The 22,251-nt window shown below is 52.9% G+C and overlaps 1 protein-coding gene across 1 annotated transcript; it reads right to left on the reverse strand.

The window, feature by feature from the left end:
- Nucleotides 1–2,366: 2,366 nt before the first annotated feature.
- Nucleotides 2,367–21,984, reverse strand: LOC146177520 (uncharacterized). Its single transcript, XM_084581586.1, has 5 exons — nt 21,636–21,984; nt 20,016–20,939; nt 19,486–19,917; nt 6,038–6,240; nt 2,367–2,603 (listed from the first exon to the last, which is right to left on the reverse strand). The coding sequence occupies exons 1-5, from the start codon at nt 21,982–21,984 to the stop codon at nt 2,367–2,369; spliced, it is 2,145 nt and encodes a 714-aa protein (XP_084437712.1).
- Between the last annotated feature and the right edge of the window lie 267 nt (nt 21,985–22,251).

A 22,251-nucleotide genomic window follows, 5' to 3' on the forward strand; every position in this document is an offset into this window, starting at 1 on the left:
ACCATTCACAGCTCAAAAAAAAAAATTACGGTCGAATTGCACAGTTGATCAAATGCGAAGTAGGTGCGTAGCACTCCTTAACCATTGTACTTCAGCACGTCAAGCATGCCGCAGTGCCTAACGGCCCAGCTTCGTACACTGTGACGCGATGCAAACGCGCGGCGCGGCCGTGACAACTTTTCTTACACATCATCATCATCAGCCTGATTATACCCACTGCAGGGCGAAGGCCTCTCCCATATTTCTCCAATTAACCAAGGTCTGTGCTAGCTGCATCCACTTGCCCCTGCTAACTTGTTAACCTCCTCCGCCCACCTAACTTTCTGCCGCCCCCTGCTACGCTTTCCTTCCCTTGGAACCCAGTTTGTTACCCTAAGCGACCATCGGTTATCCTCTCTTTGCACTACATGTCTTCTCCATGTCCATTTCTTCTTCCTTATTTCCGCTAGAATGTCGGTAACTTGAGTTATTTCTCTGACCCACTGAGCACGCTTTCTATCTCTTAACGTTACCCCTACCATTTTTCATTCCATAGCCCTCTGGGTTGTCCTCAACTTAAGTAGAACCCACTTGGTTAGCCTCCACGTTTCAGCCCCATAGGTGAGTACAGGTAAGATGCAACTGTTGTATACTTTCCTCTTGAGCGATACCGGTAAGCTGCTAGTCATAATCTGCGAGTGCTTGCCAAATGCGCTCCATCCCAATCTTATTCTTGTTATTTCCTTTTCATGGTCCAGGTCTGCGGTTACTACCTGTCCTAAGTAGACATATTCGCTACTACTTCCAGTGCTTCGCTACCTAACGTAAACTGCTGTTCCTTCCTGAGGCTCTTGAACATTACCTTAGTCTTCTGCATATTGATTTTTAAGCCTACCTTTCTACTTTTCCTGTCTAGGTCATCAATCATTATTTGCAGTTCATCCCCCGAGTTAGCAAGGCAATGTCTTCAGCAAATTGCAGATTGCTAAGGTATTCTCCATCTACCCTTATGTATCTCTAACTGCTCCCATTCCAAGTCTCTGAATGCTTCCTCTAAGCAAAGCTGTGAATGATACTGGGGAGATCGTGTCTCATTGCCAAACAACTTTCTTTATGGGGATTTTGTTACTTTCTTTATGTAGAACTATGGTTGCTGTGCAGCCCCTAAATATATCTTCCAGCACTTTCATGCACGGCTATTCGAAACCCTTATTTCGCAATGCCTGCATCACCGCCGAGGTTTCAACTGAGTCAAATGTTTTTTTCGTAATCAATGAATGCTATGTATTAGGGCTGGTTATATTCCGAGCATTTTTCTATAACCTGGTTGATGATATGAATATGATCGATAGTAGAGTACCGCTTCCGAAAATCTGCTTGATTCTTTGCTTGATTCGCTTGATTTCAGTCCAAGGTTGTCCTGATTTTATTAGCGATTACCTTAGTAAATACCTTATACGTAACAAACAGTAAGCTGATTGGTCTACAATTTTTTAGGTCCACCCCCTTTCTTATGAATGAGGATAATATTTGCATTCTTCCATGGTTCCGATACCGTCGATGACACCAGGCACTGCATATACAGGGCGGCCAATTTTTCTTGCACCATCTTTAGAAATTAACGAAAACAGGCACAATGAACCTCTTTACAATTCGCTGCTCTGCGGCCGAAAGGTCCGTGGTGGGATCATAGGGGGAGAGAAAGAGAGAAGGAAATGCGCTTGAAGGCGAGCGAGCCGCGGAGTTAAGGGCGGGACGCACAGCCAAGCGGACGGAGCTCCCCAAGGGCTGGTCAAAATGGAGGAAGGTCGACGCCTGCTGCTGCCGACAAGCCAACCGACGGGGTCGAGAAGGCTGGGCCAGAATCTGCCACAAGCTGCAAACCGCCCGGCAGTCAGCGACAGCATGGCGACTCTTTCGATTAATCCTGCAGGTGACCATCAACCGCCATCCTGTTCTGGGCGCCGCCATTGCCAGAGGGGTGTCCTACCAAGTGTTAGCCGAGGAGCTGGTAGACCACCTGTCCAAGGCCGCCCGCCCTGCCATAGGCCCTCAACCAAGCCCTCCGCTACGTGAGCCTCAGACCCGCCACTCCCTCCCTGCCGCAGCAATCTCCAAGGTCGCTGCCCATGTGCTCGGATCCCATCACCAACCACCAGCTTCTTCGGGCCCTCAACCGGTCCAAGAAAAAGACTGCTCCAGGCGCAGATGGGAACACCCTCCAAATGCTCCGCAACCTATAGACATCCCCCCCCCCCCCTTAGAAAAGGCCCGCCTCCTGCAGGTGTTCAACGAGATCTGGGAGAGCGGCATCCTTCTCGAGAGTTGGACTACGGCCATCGTGGTACCCATCCTCAAGGCAAAGAAGCCCCCCAGCAGCTCTCTTCCTACCGCCCCGTGTCCCTGACATCCGCTGCCTGCAAGGCATGGAGTCCGTGGCCCTGTAGCGCCTCTCTTGGATTGCCCGGGTTAAAAACTTTCTCCCTGAGAGCCAGTCCGGGTTCCGGAGACACAGGTGCACTGCAGACTCCATCGCGGACGTGGTGTTCACCCTGGAAGAGGCAAAGCACGTGGGAGACATCGCCCTTCTCGCCCTCCTGGATGTCGAGTCCGCCTTTGACCATCTACCACACCAGGCCATCCAACAGGCTCTGGACGACCTGGGAGTCAGGTAACCTGCGGCGTTTTATAACAGCCTTCCTTTCAAATCGTTCTTTGCAGGTCCGGGGGTTGGACAGACCCTGAGCTCGCCTCGCCCCATCAACACCGGAGTGCCCCAGGGGTCTGTTCTCAGCCCCTTCCTATTCAACCTGGTCCTGGCTGGTCTCCCGAGCGCCATCAAACAAGGTCGGGACCACAGAGTGCTGATCTCGGTTTATGCCGACGACGTGGCGCTCTGGGTCCAGGCCCCAAGGAGACGGATTGCAGCTCCTGCTCAAGCCGTCCTGCTCCCAGCTATCGGCTTGCCATCTACGAGCGCGCCTCCAGGCCCTGGAGGATGCCGGCTTCATTCTCTCACTGCACTGGATCCCGGACCATGCGGGCATCCAGGGCAACGATGAGGCCGACGCACTTGCCAAAGTGGCCCACTCCAATCAGGTAAGTATGACTAACCATGTATCTGTTTTTGACTTTTCCAGGCTCCCCCTCAAGAAGGCAGTGAGGGCCCTGCACCCTTATCTGCGCATCGCCTAGGGGACCTGAAACGTGCGCGTGGAGGTGATCTCGGAGGCCATATGTGTGTGCCCAGCACTCGCCCACCACCGTCGCAAGATGGAGGCAGGCCACCGGGCCCTCAGACTCCCTGCTTCCACGGAGGACCAGGTGCTCTTCCCGGCCAGGAGTCACCTGGCAGCCCACCGGCTCCTGCTGGCCTTCCTAGAGAAGTCCGGCATGGCTGCACATCTGAAGCCTTCCACCGGGCCTGCTGACCACGGCGCTGGCGATGAAGCTGATGACGTCGAGAGCGGCTGCTAGACGATTACCACCCCCCCTTCCCCCTCCCAACATCCCATCTCCCCTTCTCCCGGACACAAAGAGTGCCGCCGCGACATAAGGCCAGCATAACCCGTGTCCGGTGTCCCTCCCCCAAGAATATCCCACAGAACTAGTAGTAGTAGTAATTGCACAGCCAGCTTCACGATGCAGCGAACGGCTCGGAGCCGAGGTCCAGGGAGCACCGCGCGTGCACGTCTGCTGTCCGTGAAGGTGAGTGACTGATGCGAGGGGACAGATGCCGAAGTTGAGGACGCGCGAGCGACACGTACACGACTGCTCACTGCGGAATAACACACGCTTGTGAAACGCTGCCCAGTGACGGCCGCCACGTCTCCAACTGACACTCCCCTCTCTCACTGTTTCAAAGGGTGCATCTTTGCGGCCACTCCACCCCCTCAGTGTTAAGTCGCGTGATTCAGGCGTCGTCACTTTCCCTTCCTCCTCTTCCATGCTGAGCCGCAGGACGCGCGCATTGCCACCTTCTGATTTATTGATTTATAGGAAAGGAAAGGCGCGGTAACTGTCTCACTTGTTTTCCGTGGACACCTCAACCGCGCCACAAGGAAAGGGATGAAGGTGGGGGTGAAAGTGGAAAGAGAGAAAGAGGAGCCGTAGTGGAGGGCTACGGAGTAATTTCGACCACTTCGGGATCTTTAACGTGCGCTGACATCGCACAGCACACGGACGCCTCTTCGTTTCACCTCCATCGAAACGCAGCCGCCGAGGTCGGGTTCGAGCCCGGGTATTCCGGACAGTAGTCGGGCGTCTTACCACTGTACCACCCCGGCGGGGCATGACCGCGTAGAAAAACTGATTTATTTTTTATAGGAAGGGAAAGGCGCGGTAACTGTCTCGCTTGTTTTCTGTGGACACCGCAACCAAGCCGTAAGGAAAGGGAGGAAGGCGAGAGTGAAAGTGGAAAGAGAGAAAGAGGAGTCGTAGTGGAGGGCTACGAAATAATTTCGACCACCTGTGGATCTTTAACGTGCGCTGACATCGCACAGCACACGGACGCCTCTTCGTATCCCGTTCCTCTCGCTTGTAACGCGTCCCACGGCTGTGACAACCTCGCGAGGCACTTGTATAGATCTCGTCTTTGAGAATCAAGCATTGGTGTACCAAGTCGAACATAGACTATCTCTCCGACCACAAAGCTTCCTTCATGACTGTCAAGAACTGTTAGTGGAGTCTGTGTTAAAGGAATACGTGTGAAAAATTAAAAAAAAAAAACTGTGATAGCGCATACATGTGTTGCTCGATTTCTTTGCCTCAATCTATCGAAAAGGTGAAACAGCTTATTTGCTGCGCTCAAATTTCGCATTAGGAAGTAACGTAATCGTCGGTAATTTTTTATCCCGCATATGTGCTGGGCGGCTCGACGGGCGCGTCCGTTCCCGATATATCGCCCGGGCAAGACGGTCGACCCCTTCGTTTCCGGAGTGACCCGTATGAGCCGGAACCCATACGAGATTGATGTTGTGATTGAGAGATCGGTTGCGCAGAATTCGCGTCGCGAGTGCGCTTACAGAGTTTGTTTTAAAGTAGTTGTCAGTCAATTAAGGTGATGTCAAGGATGTGATGTCACGCAACCGGAAGTAGAGCCTGAAAGGGCATAGGAACTTGCGCTGACATCGCACAGCGCACGGACACCACTTCGTTTCGATGGAGGCGAAACGAAGTGGCGTCCGTGTGTTGTGAGATGTCAGCGCACGTTAAAGATCCCCAGGTGGACGAAATTACTCCGCAGCCCTCCACTACGGCTCCCCTTTCTCTCTTTCCACTTTCACTCCCACCTTCCTCCCTTCTCTTACGGCGCGGTTCAGGTGTCCACAGAGCAAGTGTGACAGATACTGCGCATTTCCCTTCCTGGGAACCAACCAAGGGATTGGCGCGCAATTTTAAAGTACCGAAGACTAAAATGGGTAAACAAGAAATGAATTAGTGACGTAGAGATTGTTACGTCACGTAATTGGATGCAGAGCCAAAAAATGGGCATTTAAAGGAATTGGCGCGCTATTTGGAAGCACCGAAGACTAAAATGGGTAAGCAAGAAGTGGCCCGGTGGGATTCCGTACATACCCTCTTTCTGAATGTATCCGGCGTCACAAGGCAGGCTGTGACTGAGGATGTGCCTTTTTTATGCCGGAGGGCCACGATGCCTTGGTACCTTCTCACTGTTTACTTCGATGCCATGGCGATCAAAATGGTTTAATTGGTCGTTATGATTACCTTGCGCTTCCTCTTCGCGCATAGCCGCGGCTCTAGCGATGATATTGGTGAGCTCCGCCAACCCGTAGCCTTTGATTATCTTTTCTATGCCTCCCTGAGGTCTAAGTACGATCTTCGCCCACTCCTTGGGCATCGGAAAAGTCCGGGCAATTAAGGTTTTCGCTTCCTTGAGTGTCTTCTTCGCTAGCAGCTTCGTCGCTCTCGCGTCATTCGCCGCTTTAATTTTTTCCGCTTGTTCCTCAGAAACGTATTTTCTTCTGAGCCTGATTTCCCAGTCATCTGGGCCTATCCAAGACGACAGTTCTTGTGCGTCCATGGGAGTGTCACTTACTTGGTTGAGAGGCGAGGAGCCGGCATCTTCCGAGGCCGGCGTCTCAGACATGGTGGAGCCATCTGCGCCTATTCCGGCCGAAAATTCTTGTGCGTCCATAGGAGCGTCACTTGCTTGGTTGCGAGGCCAAGAGCCGGCTTCTTCGGAGGCCTGCGTCTCCGACATGGTGGATCCGCAGTCCACCCACGTGTACGGTGTGGCCGCTGTTCACGTCCGGCACAAAACACGTAAAAAAGTCACGAAAAACCTTTGCAGCACATAATATCCGAGTGGATGCAGTTCGGGCAAACACTGATGGTTCACGAGGGTGAAAAGCAGGCGAGTATGATGAAGCAGGTCGCCGATGGAAGCAGACTAGGCGGAGCACAGAGACATACGTCTGTCCTCGCCGGCCGCCATTTCTTGACTATCCTGAATAGATCAGGAAATCCGGCCATTGCGTTAGCTAGACGGCTGGGAGAGAACACAGGCACTGTGTTGCTGTGTTTCGTAGAAGACACAGCACCCTTAACGGTCAACTTCAAGGCAACACCATTCAAGTGCAAACTATTCAAAAAGAAATACCAGGTGTGCGCCACATGCGGGCAATTCGGGCGTAGGGCTGACATCTCCCCAAATCCCGAGACGCGCAAATGCCAAGGATGCGGGTTTCAACATCCCCTATCGGATCATACGTGCACCCCCAAATGTGCACTTTGCCAGGGGTAGCACCCCCTTGGGGACAAAAGCTGCATCAAGATCTACAGGACCCCATACATAGTCAAAAGGAAACTCTGGGAAAAGAAACTGAGATAGCAAGATACTGCCCCTAAACAGGGGCACATTCCTCTAAAGAACAAGTTAAAGACCTTCAAAACTAAGGAGGCATGCTCCATCTCCCGCTCCCGCAGCCACTCCAAGTCTGCCACCAGGCCAGGGTCAGCAGTCAAGATCGCCATACCGGAGAAGGCGGACGCTACACTCGGGCCAAAACTTAGCGCTGAAGCAGGGGACCGACCACGCAAAACACCTCAGCAAGTCAAGGCGAACCTCGGATCACTCATACGTGATCCGGCGGACCCATGGGGCCTCAAGCAGAAAAGTACCTTGGCAGGAGGCAAACTGGTCAAGAAAGACTAATCAGAAAGAATCAGGCACTCGTGCAGAAATTACAGAAAATTAAGCAAGAAAATGCAGAGTTGAGGAAAGGGTTAATCAAGCTAGAAAATCGTGAGATGAGGGAACTTCCCCCCTTCGAGAGCGAAAAAGAACCAGAACGTGAAAGTGGGCCCCCCAGTAGAAAGAAGGCCAAGCCTGAGGACATGCATCTCGACAAACTTGCCGTAGACATAAGGTATCCTAAGGAACTAATGAAGAGGCCCACCTATGGGCGGGAAAACCTGCAAGTTAGACTGCTACACATGGAGGGCAGCCTAGGTAGAATGGAGCAAACCCTTCTCGCCGCAGGCATGCTCGCTACCAACAACTGCTGGCAAAAGGGGCATGAAGACACAATAATTCGAGGAGGAAAGATGGTGTAATCTGGCGGTGGAACTGCAGGGGATTTGTAGGAAAAAGGGGGTCCTTCCACTGGTAATACAGTCGAGCGAAGAACCACCCTTGGTAATTGCATTACAAGAGACCAACGCCAGCCATGTTGGCCTCAAGGGATACAAGTTTCGCAGCTCACTAGGAGACTCGGCTCGGGTGGCTGCTCTAATTGAACTCAATACGGCGGTTACTCAACACGAGGTTTATGGGGACATTGAAGCAGTTTTAAGTTTCCGGAACCCATGGACAACACGCGTGGCCTCCTCAAGGACACGGAAGTGAGGGGGACCAGGCCCTTCAAGGTCCACGGAAACGGCCCCCAAGAAACCACTGATAAACGTGTTCAGTGCGTAGAACACATCCTTTTGAGCATTAAGGCAAAGTATAACTCCTTGGAACAAAGCCAGCGATTTAATATTTTTAAAAACAGCGTTTTTTGAAATTCGCGGGCAGAGAGATTGTCGCTTGGCGGTGTCGCATGGAACTATTTCCTAGTCCCGTGACGTCACGGGTCGGTTGACTGGCAAAGCTTGCTAGGAGCTGCCATTCGCTGCGGTCACTGCAACCATGACGTCACGGACACACTTCCGGTAGCTGCGAAAGTCGTCTGCTCGTGCGCTGCTCGAACTCTATGCGGGCTGTTACACAGCACGCCGCCCTTATCGGTTAGGTGGCCATTGCCCATTAAGTGCAACAACCGAAGCGACGCAGGGATCGGCAGAACGAAGCTGCATTTACAAATATCTTATTTATATAACGTAGTTTCAGGAGTATAGAAGTGTCGTCCGACGAGGCGTCAACAGCATGGTCAAGCACCGCACGATGGCAGCACCTCCTCGACCGCCGTAAACACCGCCGTTGTGGCCCCTCCTCCCGCATACCGTTCGCGAACGAGACGGCGGATCGTTAGCACCGATGTCCGAAATAAAGCGTGCTAACATTTGTTGGCGTCTGGAATACCGAGCCGAATATCAAGTATGAAGCCCTCGTGAGGATCGCTGACCAGCAGCAAATTGCTGATAAGAGCGATAGCCGTGATACAAGCTAGTTTCTGCTCAAGCCAGCTGCCGCTGGTGCATTTCGGCTGATCCGATCTGCTCGTACTAGCTCTGCGATTAATGCGTCGGCAGAGTTAATCCTATAATTATTTTACTATGGCAGGATAGGAATGACTATAAGGCAGTTTCATAAGTAGACGATTTACGACAGCGTTGATCATGTTCCAGACCGTCGACCGCCGCGGCTTCGAAGGGAAACAATGTAGGCCTAGCGACGACCAGGGACGGTCACGCACGGCGCCGGCGTTCGCCGCGCTCGCACGTTCCACCCCCGCGGTAATTGTGTAACGTACCTCAGTCTGCTCGCGGCATACCGTGCTGCAAGCGTTGCAAACTCGTGTACTTTCATAGCTAAGGCCGCGTATTTTTTGACGTTCTGCTCAGCAACAAGCCGTTCAAACGATACTGTAGGCAAGACAAGGCTTCAGTACGCAGTCGCTGCGCTGTCGGCCGTAATCGAAGACGTCGGGTGGCACCATAATCTATACACCGATCTTGAAACGTGATACAGTGGGCAAATGAATAACTTTGTGAAGCAGACCCGCTCGTACGTTTCGCGCACTCGGGCGCCGACGAGTAGCTTCCGTCAACAGACGCCGTCATAACCTCGGTTAACGCCGCAAACCGAGGTCGTCAAGCTCGGTTTGCGGTAAGCGCGGTTAGTGGTGCAACCATGGTTTGGTCCGCCGTGTAACATAGGATAACCACGGGTTCGCGGTTACACTAACCATCGCTGCGCGAACTGGCGAACTCCTCAGGCGTGTGCGGGCGAGGACGGGTTGGCGCGAGTATACGCCAGCGAGCGAGCGCGCGGCAACCGGAAGTTCGTCGAAGTGACGTATGTCTGGGCGGAGCTTTGAACTTGCTTGTATTCTTTGTTTTTTTTTTATGGCTCCCTTCGGCGTACGAGTTGAGAGGGAAAATTGGAAGGGTCATTTTTAATCGCCGATATCTCTGGTGTTGCAGAAGCTAGATCGAAAATTTTTGCGGGAGAATGATGGGTGGTTCAATAACTATCAGTGTGATGGCGTTGTTTACCCTTCTTTGTGACCCCTTTCTGGGGACCTTTCAGGAAATAACAAAGAGAATCTCTTCGTGCTCAATTTATATAGCCCACTGAGACAAATCAATGCGAAATTATCGTTCTTATTAAAAAAAGCACTAAAGGTTGCCGGCTGCGAACCACTTCTAATCTTCGGGGACTTCAATGCTAAATATCAAGAATGGGGATATGATACACAATGCCAGAAGGGGAAGGGCCTGCTTGAATCCATATTATCCAATGGACTTACTCGAATAACGGATGCGGCGACACCCACGCGCATGGGTAACAGTGTCTGTAAAGACACCATGCTCGATCTTACATTAACTCACAGGTGCGGCCCAGTTGAATTGTGCAACACGGGAAAAAACTACGGCAGCGATCATATGGTCATAGAAATTCGGCTCAGATTTAATCTTCGGGATACCGTGTTACGAGCCAAAATTGGGATAAATTTAGGTCAATCAGAGGGGCTGCAGGTAATAAGTCCTGGTCTTCTCTAACTGAGTGGCAACAAGAATTTAATCGGCATATAAAGAAGACCACGGAAGAACAGGCGACGAATCTCCAAGTCCCAAAATTAGACAAACACCTAAGAGAGAATTGGAGGGAAGGTGAAAAAATAAAAAATGGAACAGAAATATCAGAAGAGGGGTTGCTAACTTCAATAAGGAAATTGAGCGGTATGCAGCCAAGCTGTCCGAAAGGAGCTGGGGCGAGGTGTGCGATGAGATTAACTTCAACATGAGCCTTCCCAAGACCTGGGCTATCCTCCGCTACCTCATTGATCGCAATAACACTGAGAGACGGACCAGACTAGACCAGATTAAGATCAAATATAAGTTCCAAGGAAGAAACGAGAAGGTGCTAAATGCAATCAGGACAATGTATACATGTCAGGATCCCGGCCCCTTTCTACCTTGCTATGTCGGGCTCGAGAATAAGGCCACAGATGCTCCAATTGAATTGGCAGAAATTAGGGAAGTGGAACTCAAGAGACTTCTGGTGCGCGTACAAGAAGAGAGTGAGAAGTTTGGGCTTAATCTGAACATTAAAAAGACAAAGATCATGGCGTCTTGCCCCATCAAGTCCTGGAGCATCAAGGAAACAAGAAGTGGAAGCTGTGACAGATTTTCTCTTCTTGGGCTCCAAGATAACCCCAAAAGGAGACTGCAGCCATGAAGTTAGGAGACGTCTACTTCTGGGAAAGAGAGCCATGGCTAGCCTTGACCACCTAGTAAAGAGCAGAGACATTAGTCTGCCAACCAAGATCCGTATAACTCATGCTATGGTATTTCCAGCTGTGATGTATGGATGCGAGAGTTGGACTGTGAAGAAGGCTGACCGCCGAAAAATTGACGCGTTTGAATTGTGGTGCTGGCGGAGAATCTTGAGAGTTCCTTGTACGGCCAGAAGATCAAATCAGTTTATATTGTCGACCATAAACCCTGACTGCTCATTGGAGGGTCAAAATCTAATGTTAAAGCTCAGCTACTTTGGTCATCTGATGAGAAGGGAGGAGTCGCTGGAGAAATATTTGATGTTGGGAAAGGTTGAGGGTCACCAGAGAAGGGGTAGGCAGCAAACGCGATGGTTAGATCGCATCCTCGGGGCGCTGCAGATGAAGTTTTGTGATGTTAGGAAGATAGTGAGAGACCGGAAAGCGTGGCGTGATATGGTCCATAGGGTCACGAAGAGTCGGACACGACTGAACTGAACTGAACTGAGGGCAGTCCTGCAGGATCTCAAAAAGAGATCTGCTCTAGGGCCAGACAATATCACGAACACTGTGCTTACAAATCTGGACAAAGACTCTACATACACACTTCATTCGCGAAGTAATGATTAAAATTTGGGAAGGGGCCGAAATCCCAGAGGAGTGGCAAATCTCCAGATTGGTCCTTATTCCTAAACCGGGCAAGAAACATGAACTATCCAACATCAGGCCCATATCTCCCACCTCTTGTCTGGGAAACCTCACGGAAAAAGTGGTCCAAATGAGAGTCTCTAGGCATATGGAAACCAAGGAACTCTAGCCAGGGGAGATGGTAGGGTACATGCCGGATTTAAGCGCACGGGATGTCATGCTCAGATTAAAGCACGACATCATGGACGCTCCCGAGGACGATGCATCATATAGAGCCATTCTGGGACTTGATCTCACTAAGGCATTGATAATGGTGAGCACAGAGCGGTTCTCGAAGGCCGCAACTCGGCTGGAGTGGGAAGCAAGTGCTTCAGCTATGTCAATTTCACCTGCAGGAAAACTGAAGTCAGCTTCGTGAGACTTAGGCCCGAGCCCATCAGTACCGGGGGCAGAGGAATGCCCCAGGGATCTGTCCTCTCCCGGTACTCTTCAATTTTGCAATGAAAGATCTCTCGTCCCGTCTTAATAAGATAGAAGGCATCAAACATAGCATCTATGCAGACGATATAACAATCTGGACCGGTGGAGGCTCCAGCGCCGATATATCGCATAGGCTGCAGGAAGCACCGTATATAGTTGAAACCTACGCCCTAGAGAGAGGCCTATCTTGCTCTCCTCACAAATCTGAACTTTTCTCAATGTGCTGCAAAGGACAACTAACCAGAGAATCCCACCTACCGCACTTACATAAACCAGTGGAGGTATACGTGGCAGGGAGCAAGGTACCGAGAGTCAGCACCATTAGGATGCTGGGGTATTTCCTACAGCAGAATAGGAAAAACACCACCATCCTGAAAAAGCATCAGACGTATGTCGACCAGGTAACCGGCTTATTTAGGCGAATCTCTCTCAGGAACAAAGGCCGCAGAGAACACTGCCTAATACAACTGCTTCGTGACTTTGTAATCAGCAGGATAGCTTATGCCACCCGCTTTCTCAATCTCAATCCTGGTGAAGTAAAGAAGTTAGAGAAAATGATCAGAATGTCATTCAAAAGAGAAGCGTCTAGCTATGGGAGTGCATAATACCTGGGAAGAGGTTGCTAAAGAGGTCTGGGAGGCCCAGATTTGGCGGTTCAGCTCCACTGTAGTTGGCCGAAAAATACTACCAGAACTACAGCTTCAGTCAGGTGAGCCACCCTATGTCGCTGAACTCCTGGAGCTTGAGAAGCGCAAACTATTCAAAATTGCACCGATCCCTAAGAATATGCACCCGATTCATGACAAGTAACGAAGACAGCATAGAGCAAAATTTATTCAAAGCAAACTAATAAACTACCCTCCTGAGGAATCAGCCAATTACGATGCTGCCTGCGGGCTTGAAGGGGCCGCGGTCATAGCAGTGGTAGATGGAAACCACCCCCAGAAAGTAGGTGGATCCATTAATACGCGTAACACTTTATAGCTGAAGAGGCTGCGATAGCGCTAGCATGTACAGGCACTAAAGCCAAAACTATCCTTTCAGATAATAAGGCGGCCGTTAGGAACTTCGGCAAATGCCTAATTTCCAAGCAGGCGGCCAGTCTACTAAGAAGGCACCCGCTAAACCGAGAAGTTTCAGTAATCTGGTTTCCATTTCACGAGGGTCTACAAGGCAATGAGGTTGTCCATTGCCTCGCACGAGATGAATACACCCGAGCGGCCATAGAGACCCCGCTACCCGGAGACAAAGACCCCCTCATCACCTACAAGGAGCTCTCTGAGACTCCCAGACTAAACAGAAGGATCTATCCACCACCTGATAGGTCCCTAATACCCTCAGAATGCAGGGCCTGGCGAAAAATTCAGGCCAGTCGTTTCTTTCCTTATGTTATTCTGCATAATGAGTTGACAGGGGACCCATAGGCTTGCAATTTCTGCAACGTATCTCTGAGTCAAAATCATTTAATCTGACAATGCCCCGATCATCCGGAAGCTAAAAAAACTGATCCCTTTGATCAAATTACCTGGAAGTCTACATCCGCAGCTCAAATGCGGATGAACAAAAGATCGTCCTACACCTGGCAGAGGAGGCTCACTCCAAGACCTTCTCTGCGGCCACGACGCAGAAGAGTCGGCAAGGAGACCCTCCCCCTGGCTGAGCCCCTGCCCCGAGGTCCATGTTGGTGTAAATAATGTCTTCTCACTCACTCACTAACTCAAGCAAGAAGTGAATAAAGCAACCTGAAGCAAGGAACAGCAGTATCCGTGCTTTTGCATTACCCCAATGCAGATTCTGCAGTGCTCTTTTATTATTATTATTATATTATTATTAATAATAATTACCAAGTTCAAGTTCAAGATAACTTTAATGCCGTCGATGTAGAGGCTCCTCCGCTCCATCAGTAAGACCATTGGGGGACTCCAAGGGAGAGGGAGCCCCGCATAGGGACGTCTTTCGCAAAGCGTCCCGTTCCAGACGGATTACTCGAGCTTGCTACTCCGGAGAAGGGCATCCCAGTTTTCTTTCTCCCTGATTTCATCAATATGCCTGGGAGAATTGGGGCATTCCCTTGTGCCGGAGTACTCGGCTTCGAACCCGACCTCGGCGGCTGCGTTTCGATGGAGGAGAAACGAAGAGGTGTCCGTGGGCTGTGCGATGTCAGCGCACGTTAAAGATCCCTAGGTGGACGAAATTGCTCCGTAGCCCTCTACTACGGTTCGTCTTTCTCTCTACTTTCATTCCCACTTCCCTCCCTTTCCTTACGGCGCGGTTTAGGTGTCCATCGGAATAAGTGTAACAGATACTGCGCCCTTCTCTTCCTGTGAACAAATTATTTATCATCAGAAGTTCCTTGGTTGGTTGGTTGTACAACTTTTAATTCCATCAGAAATGGGCTTCCATTTCCCCGCCCCCGGCACGCGTGCCGGGGAAGACGGGGAGTCGTGCGCCCGCAGATTAGAGGCTGGCAGGTAGCCCTTGGCTTGTTGCGGCCTCTTCCGCCAGATGGACGGTGCGGTGCTGGATCGCAGGGTCCGCGCTTCGCAGCGGGGTATCCCAGGCTTCTCTACGTAATATTTTGTCCTCTACCTGGAGATTGTGGGCACTCCCAAATTATGTGGTCGGGGGTCCCTCTCGCCCCACAGTGTTTACACATATCATTGTCCCTAAGGTCTGGTAGCTCGTGAAACGCCCAGACCGGGTTCATGAACGTATTAGTTTGTAGCCGCCTCCACGCGGCAGCTTCTCTATTATTTGGTTTGACATCTTGCGGGGGTACCAGTCTACGTCCCAATTTATAATGGTCGATGATTTCCCCGTAATTTTGCAGACACTCGTCGTATGCCCAGTGTTCGGGGGGCTCGACGGCTACGCGGAAGTAGAAAGCTCGGGCTAGCTCGTGAGCCGCCTCGTTACCAGGGGCGGCAGCGTCAGCGGGTCTCCAAATTAATTGAATTTTCCTATTCGGTGTTCTTTGGGTGAGAATTTCGGCCGCCTCCGGTGATATCCTCCCCTTCCCAAAATTTTGAATGGCAGTTTTGCTGTCGCTAATTATGAACTTGGCTTCCGTTCCTACGCAAGCTAGCCCTATCGCAACCTCCCCCGCAGTCTCTATGCTGCGGCCTCTGATGGCTGCCGCGGATACCGGTGCCCCTGGGCCATCGACTACCGAAGCTACCGCTGCACCTGTTCTGCCACTTGCCGCATCAACATAGACTACTTTCTTTGCTCCCATGATCTTGGACCGTTTTTTTGCCGGCCTTGATGTCCAGGTAGGACGTGGCGTAACTTATTCTGCTTATTACGTACGCCTGGATTAGTTTTAGTAAATTTATCTCCTTGAGGCCTCTTCCTTTGGTGGCGGCCCTCCTCAAGAGCCCGATGGTTTGCATCACGTAAATTTCTAATTTTTTCAGGACTCCGTTATGGCCGTGGGATTGAATGACCATCCCCAAAATCCTGATCTGATCTACTTTTGGCACCGGTATGCCCTCCACCTGAATATGACACTCCCCGCTATTCTTGCAAAGAAGGTACTTTGGGTTATAAGCGAACAACTCAGATTTATGCGGGGAGCACGAAAGTCCCCTTTTCGCTGCGTAATCGACAATGATGTCGGTCGCTGCCTGCAAGCATTCCTCCGTAAGCTCCTGAACTGGGGCGGCTGTCACGAAATCGGCGCACATTTTTATTAAGCCGGCGCGGCGCGAGGCCCACGCGGCGCCGCATGGAAAGTTAGAGAAAAACCTCCTTCCCCGCGTAGCTTTGTACGCGTCGCCGTCAGCCTCTTTCCCATTGCCCGGGGATGACGGTGAATCATCAGTCTGGCACACGCCAGAGCTTTCCAGAATGCTCTACGGGTCGTGGCCAATGACGACGCGCGGCTCGACGGGAGGAAAAGGGAGCGCTCTAACCAGCGAAGCTAAGTGTGTGTCCGCGCTAGCCTTAGCGTGCCTTAAAGGTCCCCTGAAAATGGTCACAAAGAAGGGTAAACAACGCCATGACACTGATAGTTATTGAACCACCCATCATTCTCCCGCAAAAATTTTCGATCTAGTTCTGCAACACCAGAGATATCGCGATTAAAAATGACCCTTCCAATTTTCCCTCTCAACTCGTACGCCGAAGGGAGCCATAAAAAAAACAAAGAATACAAGCAAGTTCAAAGCTCCGCCCAGACATACGTCACTTCGACGAACTTCCGGTTGCCGCGCGCTCGCTCGCTGGCGTACTCGCGCCAACCTGTCCTCGCTCGCACACGCCTGAGGAGTTCGCCAGTTCGCGCAGCGACGGTTAGTGTAACCGCAAACCCGTGGTTATGCTATGTTACACGGCGGACCAAACCATGGTGTCACCACTAACCGCGGTTACCGCTAACCGAGCTTGACTACCTCGGTTTGCGTCACTAACCGAGGTTATGACGGCGTCTGTTGACGGAAGCTACTCGTCGGCGCCCGAGTGCGCGAACGAACGAGCGGGTCTGCTTCACAAAGTTATTCATTTGCCCACTGTATCACGTTTAAAGGTCGATGTATAGATTATGGTGCCGCCCGACGTCTTCGATTACGGCCGACAGCGCAGCGACTGCGTACTGAAGCCTTGTCTTGCCTACAGTATCGTTTGAACGGCTTGTTGCTGAGCAGAACGTCAAAAAATACGCAGCCTTAGCTATGAAAGTACACGAGTTTGCAACGCGTGCAGCACGGTATGCCGCGAGCAGACTGAGGTACGTTACACAATTACCGCGGGGGTGGAACGTGCGAGCGCGGCGAACGACCGCGCCGTGCGTGACCGTCCCTAGTGGTCGCTGGCCTACATTGTTTCGCTTCGAAGCCGCGGCGGTCGACGCTTTGGAACATGATCAACGCTGTCGTAAATCGTCTACTTATGAAACTGCCTTATAGTGATAGTAAAATAATTATAGGATTAACTCTAGTACAGAGTTAGTACGAGCAGAGCTAGTACGACCAGATCGGATCAGCCGAAATGCACCAGCGGCAGCTGGCTTGAGCAGAAACTAGCTTGTATCACGGCTATCGCTCTTACCAGCAATTTGCTGCTGGTCAGCGATCCTCACGAGGGCTTCATACTTGATATTCGGCTCAGTATTCCAGACGCCAACAAATTTTAGCACGCTTTATTTCGGACATCGGTGCTAACGATCCGCCGTGTCATTTGCGAACGGTATGTGGGAGGAGGGGCCACAGCGGCGGTGTTTACGGCGGTCGAGGAGGTGCTGCCATCGTGCGGTGCTTGACTGTGCTGTTGACGCCTCGTCGGACGACACTCCGATACTCCTGAAACCACGTTATATAGATAAGATATTTATAAATGCAGCTTCGTTCTGCCGATCCCTGCGTCGCTTCGGTTGTTGCACTTGATGGGCAATGGCCACCTAACCGATAAGGGCGGCGAGCTGTGTAACATCCCGCACATAGTCAACATAGTTCGAGCAGCGCACGAGCAGACTTTCGCAGCTACCGGAAGTGTGTCCGTGACGTCATGGTTGCAGTGACCGCAGCGAATGGTTGGTTGGTTGGTTGGGGTCTTTGGGTTATTCTCGGGGGGGGGGGATACCGGACACGGGTTATGCCGGCCTTAATTCGCGGCGGCACTCTTGGTGTCCGGGGGGGGAGTGGGAGATGGGATATTGGGAGGGCAGGGGTGGGTCATCATCGTGGAGTCGCTCTCGTCGTCGTCCTCGTCATCGGCTCCGTCGCCAGCGCTGTGGCCAGCAGGTCAGCAGGCCCGGTGGTGGGCTACAGTCGTGCAGCCAGGCCGGACTCCTCCAGGAAGGCCAGCAGGAGCCGGTGGGCTGCCAGGGGGCTCCTGGCCGGGAAGAGCAGGTGGTCCTCGGTGTCAGCAGGAAGTCCGAGGGCCGGTAGCCTGCCTCCATCTTGCGACGGTGGTGGGCGTGTGCCGGGCACACACAGAAGAGGTGCCCCAGCGTTCCTGCATCACCGCAGGAGGGGCATGCTGGGGAGGGGGCCCGGCCACGGACATACAGCTCCGTGGGCCTCCAGGAACCTCCGGTGCGGAGGCTAGGAGGAGAGCTCGCTCCCTGCGGGCGAGCTTGTCGGACAGGCGGTGGAATGTCCTCCCCTCGGCGATCCGCCGATCGGGGTGCAGGGCCCTCACGGCCTTCTTGAGGGGGAGCCAGGAAAAGTCAAAGGCAGATACATGATTAGTCATACTTACCTGGTCGGAGTGGGCCGCTTTGGCAAGTGCGTCGGCCTCATCGTTGCCCTGGATGCCCGCATGGCCCGGGATCCAGTGCAGTGAGATGACGAAGCCGGCATCCTCCAGGGCCTGGAGGCGCGCTCGTAGGTGGCAAGCCGATAGCTGGAAGCAGGACGGCTTGCGCAGGAGCTGTAGTGCCGGCCTCGAGTCGCACAGGATGGTGTAGAAGCCTGGAGGCTGACCAGTCTCCAGGTAGTCCGCTGCCAGGTGGAGGCCCGCCAGCTCAGCTGCAGTAGAGCTACCTGGAAAGGAGAGCCTGCAAGAGCTGGACACCCCCACTTGTGGGGCCGTCATAGCCGCTGCAGCCTGGCCCGTGGAAGGCAGAACCGAGCCGTCGGTGAAGAGGAGGGTGCTCCCTTTGCACTCTTCAATCAGAGCTGCGGCGGCCTGGCCCAGGGCAGCAACTGGGTAGCGGCGCTTGCTGACCCCTTCCAGGTCAAGGGTGACCTGTAAAGGAGGACGTGTTGGTGGAGGAGGGAGGATGGAATACCCTGGGGCATTTCCGATGAAGTCCTTGTATACAGCCGTCAGTAGCCCCATCCGTGAATGGGGGGCGCTGCGCAGCCGTGCCAGGAGGGATGCTCCGTCAGGGGCGTGGTGAAGGCGGTCCACGTGAGTGAGGCCTCTCTGGAGGAGCTGCAGGGTCAGGGGGTAGACACCGGCTTCCGCCAGTTTTGCCATAATCCTAGAGCACTGCGTTGCTCCCAGCAGGTGTCGGATCCATTTCCTGCGTGCTCCGTCCAGGATGTTCACTCTAGTGGGCCTGAGGGAAACAAATGGGAGGGCATAAAGTATGGAAGAGGTGGCGGCCGCCTCAAAAAGCCGGATTACCCATGATGTGGAGCGAGCAGCCGTTGCCCCCTGCAAGAAGACGTTGGGCTGCTCGGCCAACCCGGTTCAGATGACCCAGGTAGGCCTTGTCTAGGGATCCATGTGAGGCGGTGATCGATCACCAGCCCCATGTACTTGACCTGGCGTCTCCAGGGCAGGCTGGTGCCGTCGATCGTCAGGGTGGTTGCATGGGCTGACGCTCGTGCTCCCAAAGGGTGCACCATGAGGGCCTCCGACTTTGCGGCGGAGAGCTTGAGCCCCCTGTCGCGAAGGAACTGCTGCACGGAGTCGAGGGCTCGTTGAAGGGCTTTCCTAGCGGAGATCATCCTCCTCCTTGGGGCCCGGACCCAGAGCGCCATGTTGTCGGCGTAGATCGAGGTCAGCACTCTGTGGTCCCGACCCTGTTTGACGGCGCTCGGGAGACCGGCCAGCACCAGGTTGGACAGGAAGGGGCTGAGAACAGACCCCTGGGGCACTCCAGTGTTGATGGGGCGAGGCGAGCTCAGGGTCTGTCCAACCCGGACCTGCAGGGTTCGATTGGAAAGAAAGGCTGTTATGAAACGCCGCAGGTTACCTGTGACTCCCAGGTCATCCAGAGCCTGTTGGATGGCCTGGTGTGGTAGATGGTCGAAGGCAGACTCGACGTCCAGAAGGGCGAGAAAGTCGACGTCGCCCGTGTACTGTGCCTCTTCCAGGGTGGACACCACGTCCGCGATGGAGTCCGCTGTGCACCTGTGTCTCCGGAACCCGGACTGGCTTTCAGGGAGAAAGTTCTTCACCCGTGCAATCCAGGAGAGGCGCTCCAGGACCACAGACTCCATGGCCTTGCAGGCTGCGGATGTCAGGGACACGGGGCGGTAGGACGAGAGCTGCTGGGGGGGGGGGGCTTCTTCCCCTTGAGGATGGGGACCACGATGGCCGTAGTCGAACTCTCGGAAAGGATGCCGCTTTTCCAGATCCCGTTGAACACCTGCAGGAGGCGGGCCTTTCTTGGGGTGTCTAGGTTGCGCAGCATTTGGAGGGTGATCCCATCTGCACCTGGAGCCGTCTTTTTCTTGGACCGGTTGAGGGCCCGAAGAAGCTCGTGGGTGGTGATGAGATCCGAGCACTGAGGAGCGACCATGGAGGTTACTGCGGGAGGAAGGGGGTGGCGAGTCTGAGGCTCACGTAGCGGAGGGCTTGGTAGAGGGCCGACGGCAGGGCGGGCGGCCTTGGACCGGTGGTCGGCCAGCTCCTCGGCTAACACCTGGTAGGACACCCCTCTGGCAATGGCGGCGCACAGGACAGGATGGCGGTTGACGGTCACCTGCAGGAGAGATCGGAAGAGACGCCATGCTGTCGCTGACTGTCGGGCGGTTTGAAGCTTGTGGCAGAGGCTGGCCCAGCCTTCTCGACCCCGTCGGTTGGCTTGTCGGCGGCAGCAGGCGTCGACCTTCCTCCATTTGGACCAGTCCTTGGGAAGCTTCGTCCGCTTGGCTGTGCGTTCCGCCCTTCGCCTAGCTGCTCGAAGACCCAGTAGCCGGAGGTCAGGCACCGGGGTCAGTCTGGGGACATGGCCAGTCACGGTGGCGCTCTGGGCACGTTCTCCCAAGAGGGTCAGGAAGTCACCTGCGTGCGGGATACCCTTGGTCAGCTCCCTGAACTGAGACCACCTCGTTACCCGATACACCCTGTCTCGTCGACGCTGCTTGGTAGGTGTCAGGTAGATGGGGTAGTGGTCGGAGCCCAGGGAGTCTGCCGCTCGCTCCCAGGTGTAGAAGCAGGCCTCCGTCAGCAGGGCCAGGTCGAGGATGGACGAGCATCGAGGCCTGATGAAGGTTGGGGCCGTGGGCCTCAGGAACCGCATGCCAGTGGCTGAAATGGAATCCAGCAGCTTCTTGCCCCTGGCTGAGGATGTCTGGCTGCCCCAGGCCCTGTGGTGAGAGTTTTTTTTAATCAATCAATCATTTTATTTCAATAAATATAGAAATTGCAAAAAAATGTTGGGCCAATAGCCGAAGCTAGTTTAGGCCCGTACATACATACATACATACATACATACATACATACATACATACATACATACATACATACATACATACATACATACATACATACATACATACATACATACATACATACATACATACATACATACATACATACATACATACATACATACATACATACATACATACATACATACATACATACATACATACATACATACATACATACATACATATACACAGCAGTGGAGACACGATAAAGGACATTTAACAAATGTTTTCAGGCTTATACACAAGCAAACGTAACAATCAATGAACACATAACAGCAAAGAAATGAAAAGCAGGCATGCACATACACAAATTATTTTAGGCGACTTGCATAATTGAGAGATCACGGAATACAGTTCTCTATGTGAAGAAAATGAATACAACCAAGGCATACACATTTGGTAGCGCCAGAAATGTAAGCATTTCGTATCTCTTATTTAGTGTTATAATAATATAATTCTGTCAAAATAAAATCTTTTGATGGAAAATCGCCACAGATTACGGCATCATTACCTAGGCGGCAATGCAGGGCCGTGAGGCAGGAAGGATCCCATGGGACGCCCGGGGGGACGTAGACCGAGGCCACCGAGGTGTCTGTGTTGCCCAGACGGACACGGATGGTACAAATCTCGAGGTGTCCCAGGTCCTTGGCGGCGACATCCAGCACCGTGTGCGGGATGGTGTTACGCACATAGATGGCGGTGCGGGGTCGGTCCTGAGGGTGGGACGGGTCCAGGCAGGGGGCATCTGCACATGAACCGAGGGCACAGCAGGACAGGCCAGAGTAGCCAGTGTAGCCCGGAAGGCGAGCAGATTCCACAGGTATCCTGGTCTCCTGAAGCGCCAGGACGTCAACGTTCATGGTTCCCTGCAAAATCATGTCTCGTAGGTCAGCGTGGCGAGCGCGTAGGGAATTCACATTCCACTGGAGGACGCGTGGCCTCTCTGTGGTTCCTCTATGGCTCGCCATGATTAAGGAGTGAAGGGCTCTCTACAAGGAGAGCTGCCTCGTAGAGCTTACGTGCCCCGGAGTTGGAGGGAATGGCTGCTTCTAGCAAGCCTTGCCAGTCAACTGAGCCGTGTTTCCTTCCTCCATGCCCGTGACGTCACGGGACCAGGAAATAGTTCC

Source organism: Amblyomma maculatum, chromosome 10, assembly GCF_055883805.1.
Source record: "Amblyomma maculatum isolate TAMU_Amacu chromosome 10, ASM5588380v1, whole genome shotgun sequence".
In the NCBI taxonomy this organism is placed as follows: Eukaryota; Metazoa; Arthropoda; class Arachnida; order Ixodida; family Ixodidae; genus Amblyomma; species Amblyomma maculatum.

Excerpts from the sequence above, each read along its gene's own strand:
- LOC146177520 (XM_084581586.1), bottom strand. The coding sequence starts at position 21,984 with ATGAACGTTGACGTCCTGGCGCTTCAGGAGACCAGGATACCTGTGGAA. Across the intron at positions 6,241-19,485 it reads CCCGAGCGCCGTCAAACAGG|CGGCCACACCGTACACGTGG; the intron begins GTCGGGACCACA and ends GGACGTGAACAG. Across the intron at positions 2,604-6,037 it reads GCTCCTCGCCTCTCAACCAA|ATGGTCAAAGGCGGACTCGA; the intron begins GTAAGTGACACT and ends CTGGTGTGGTAG.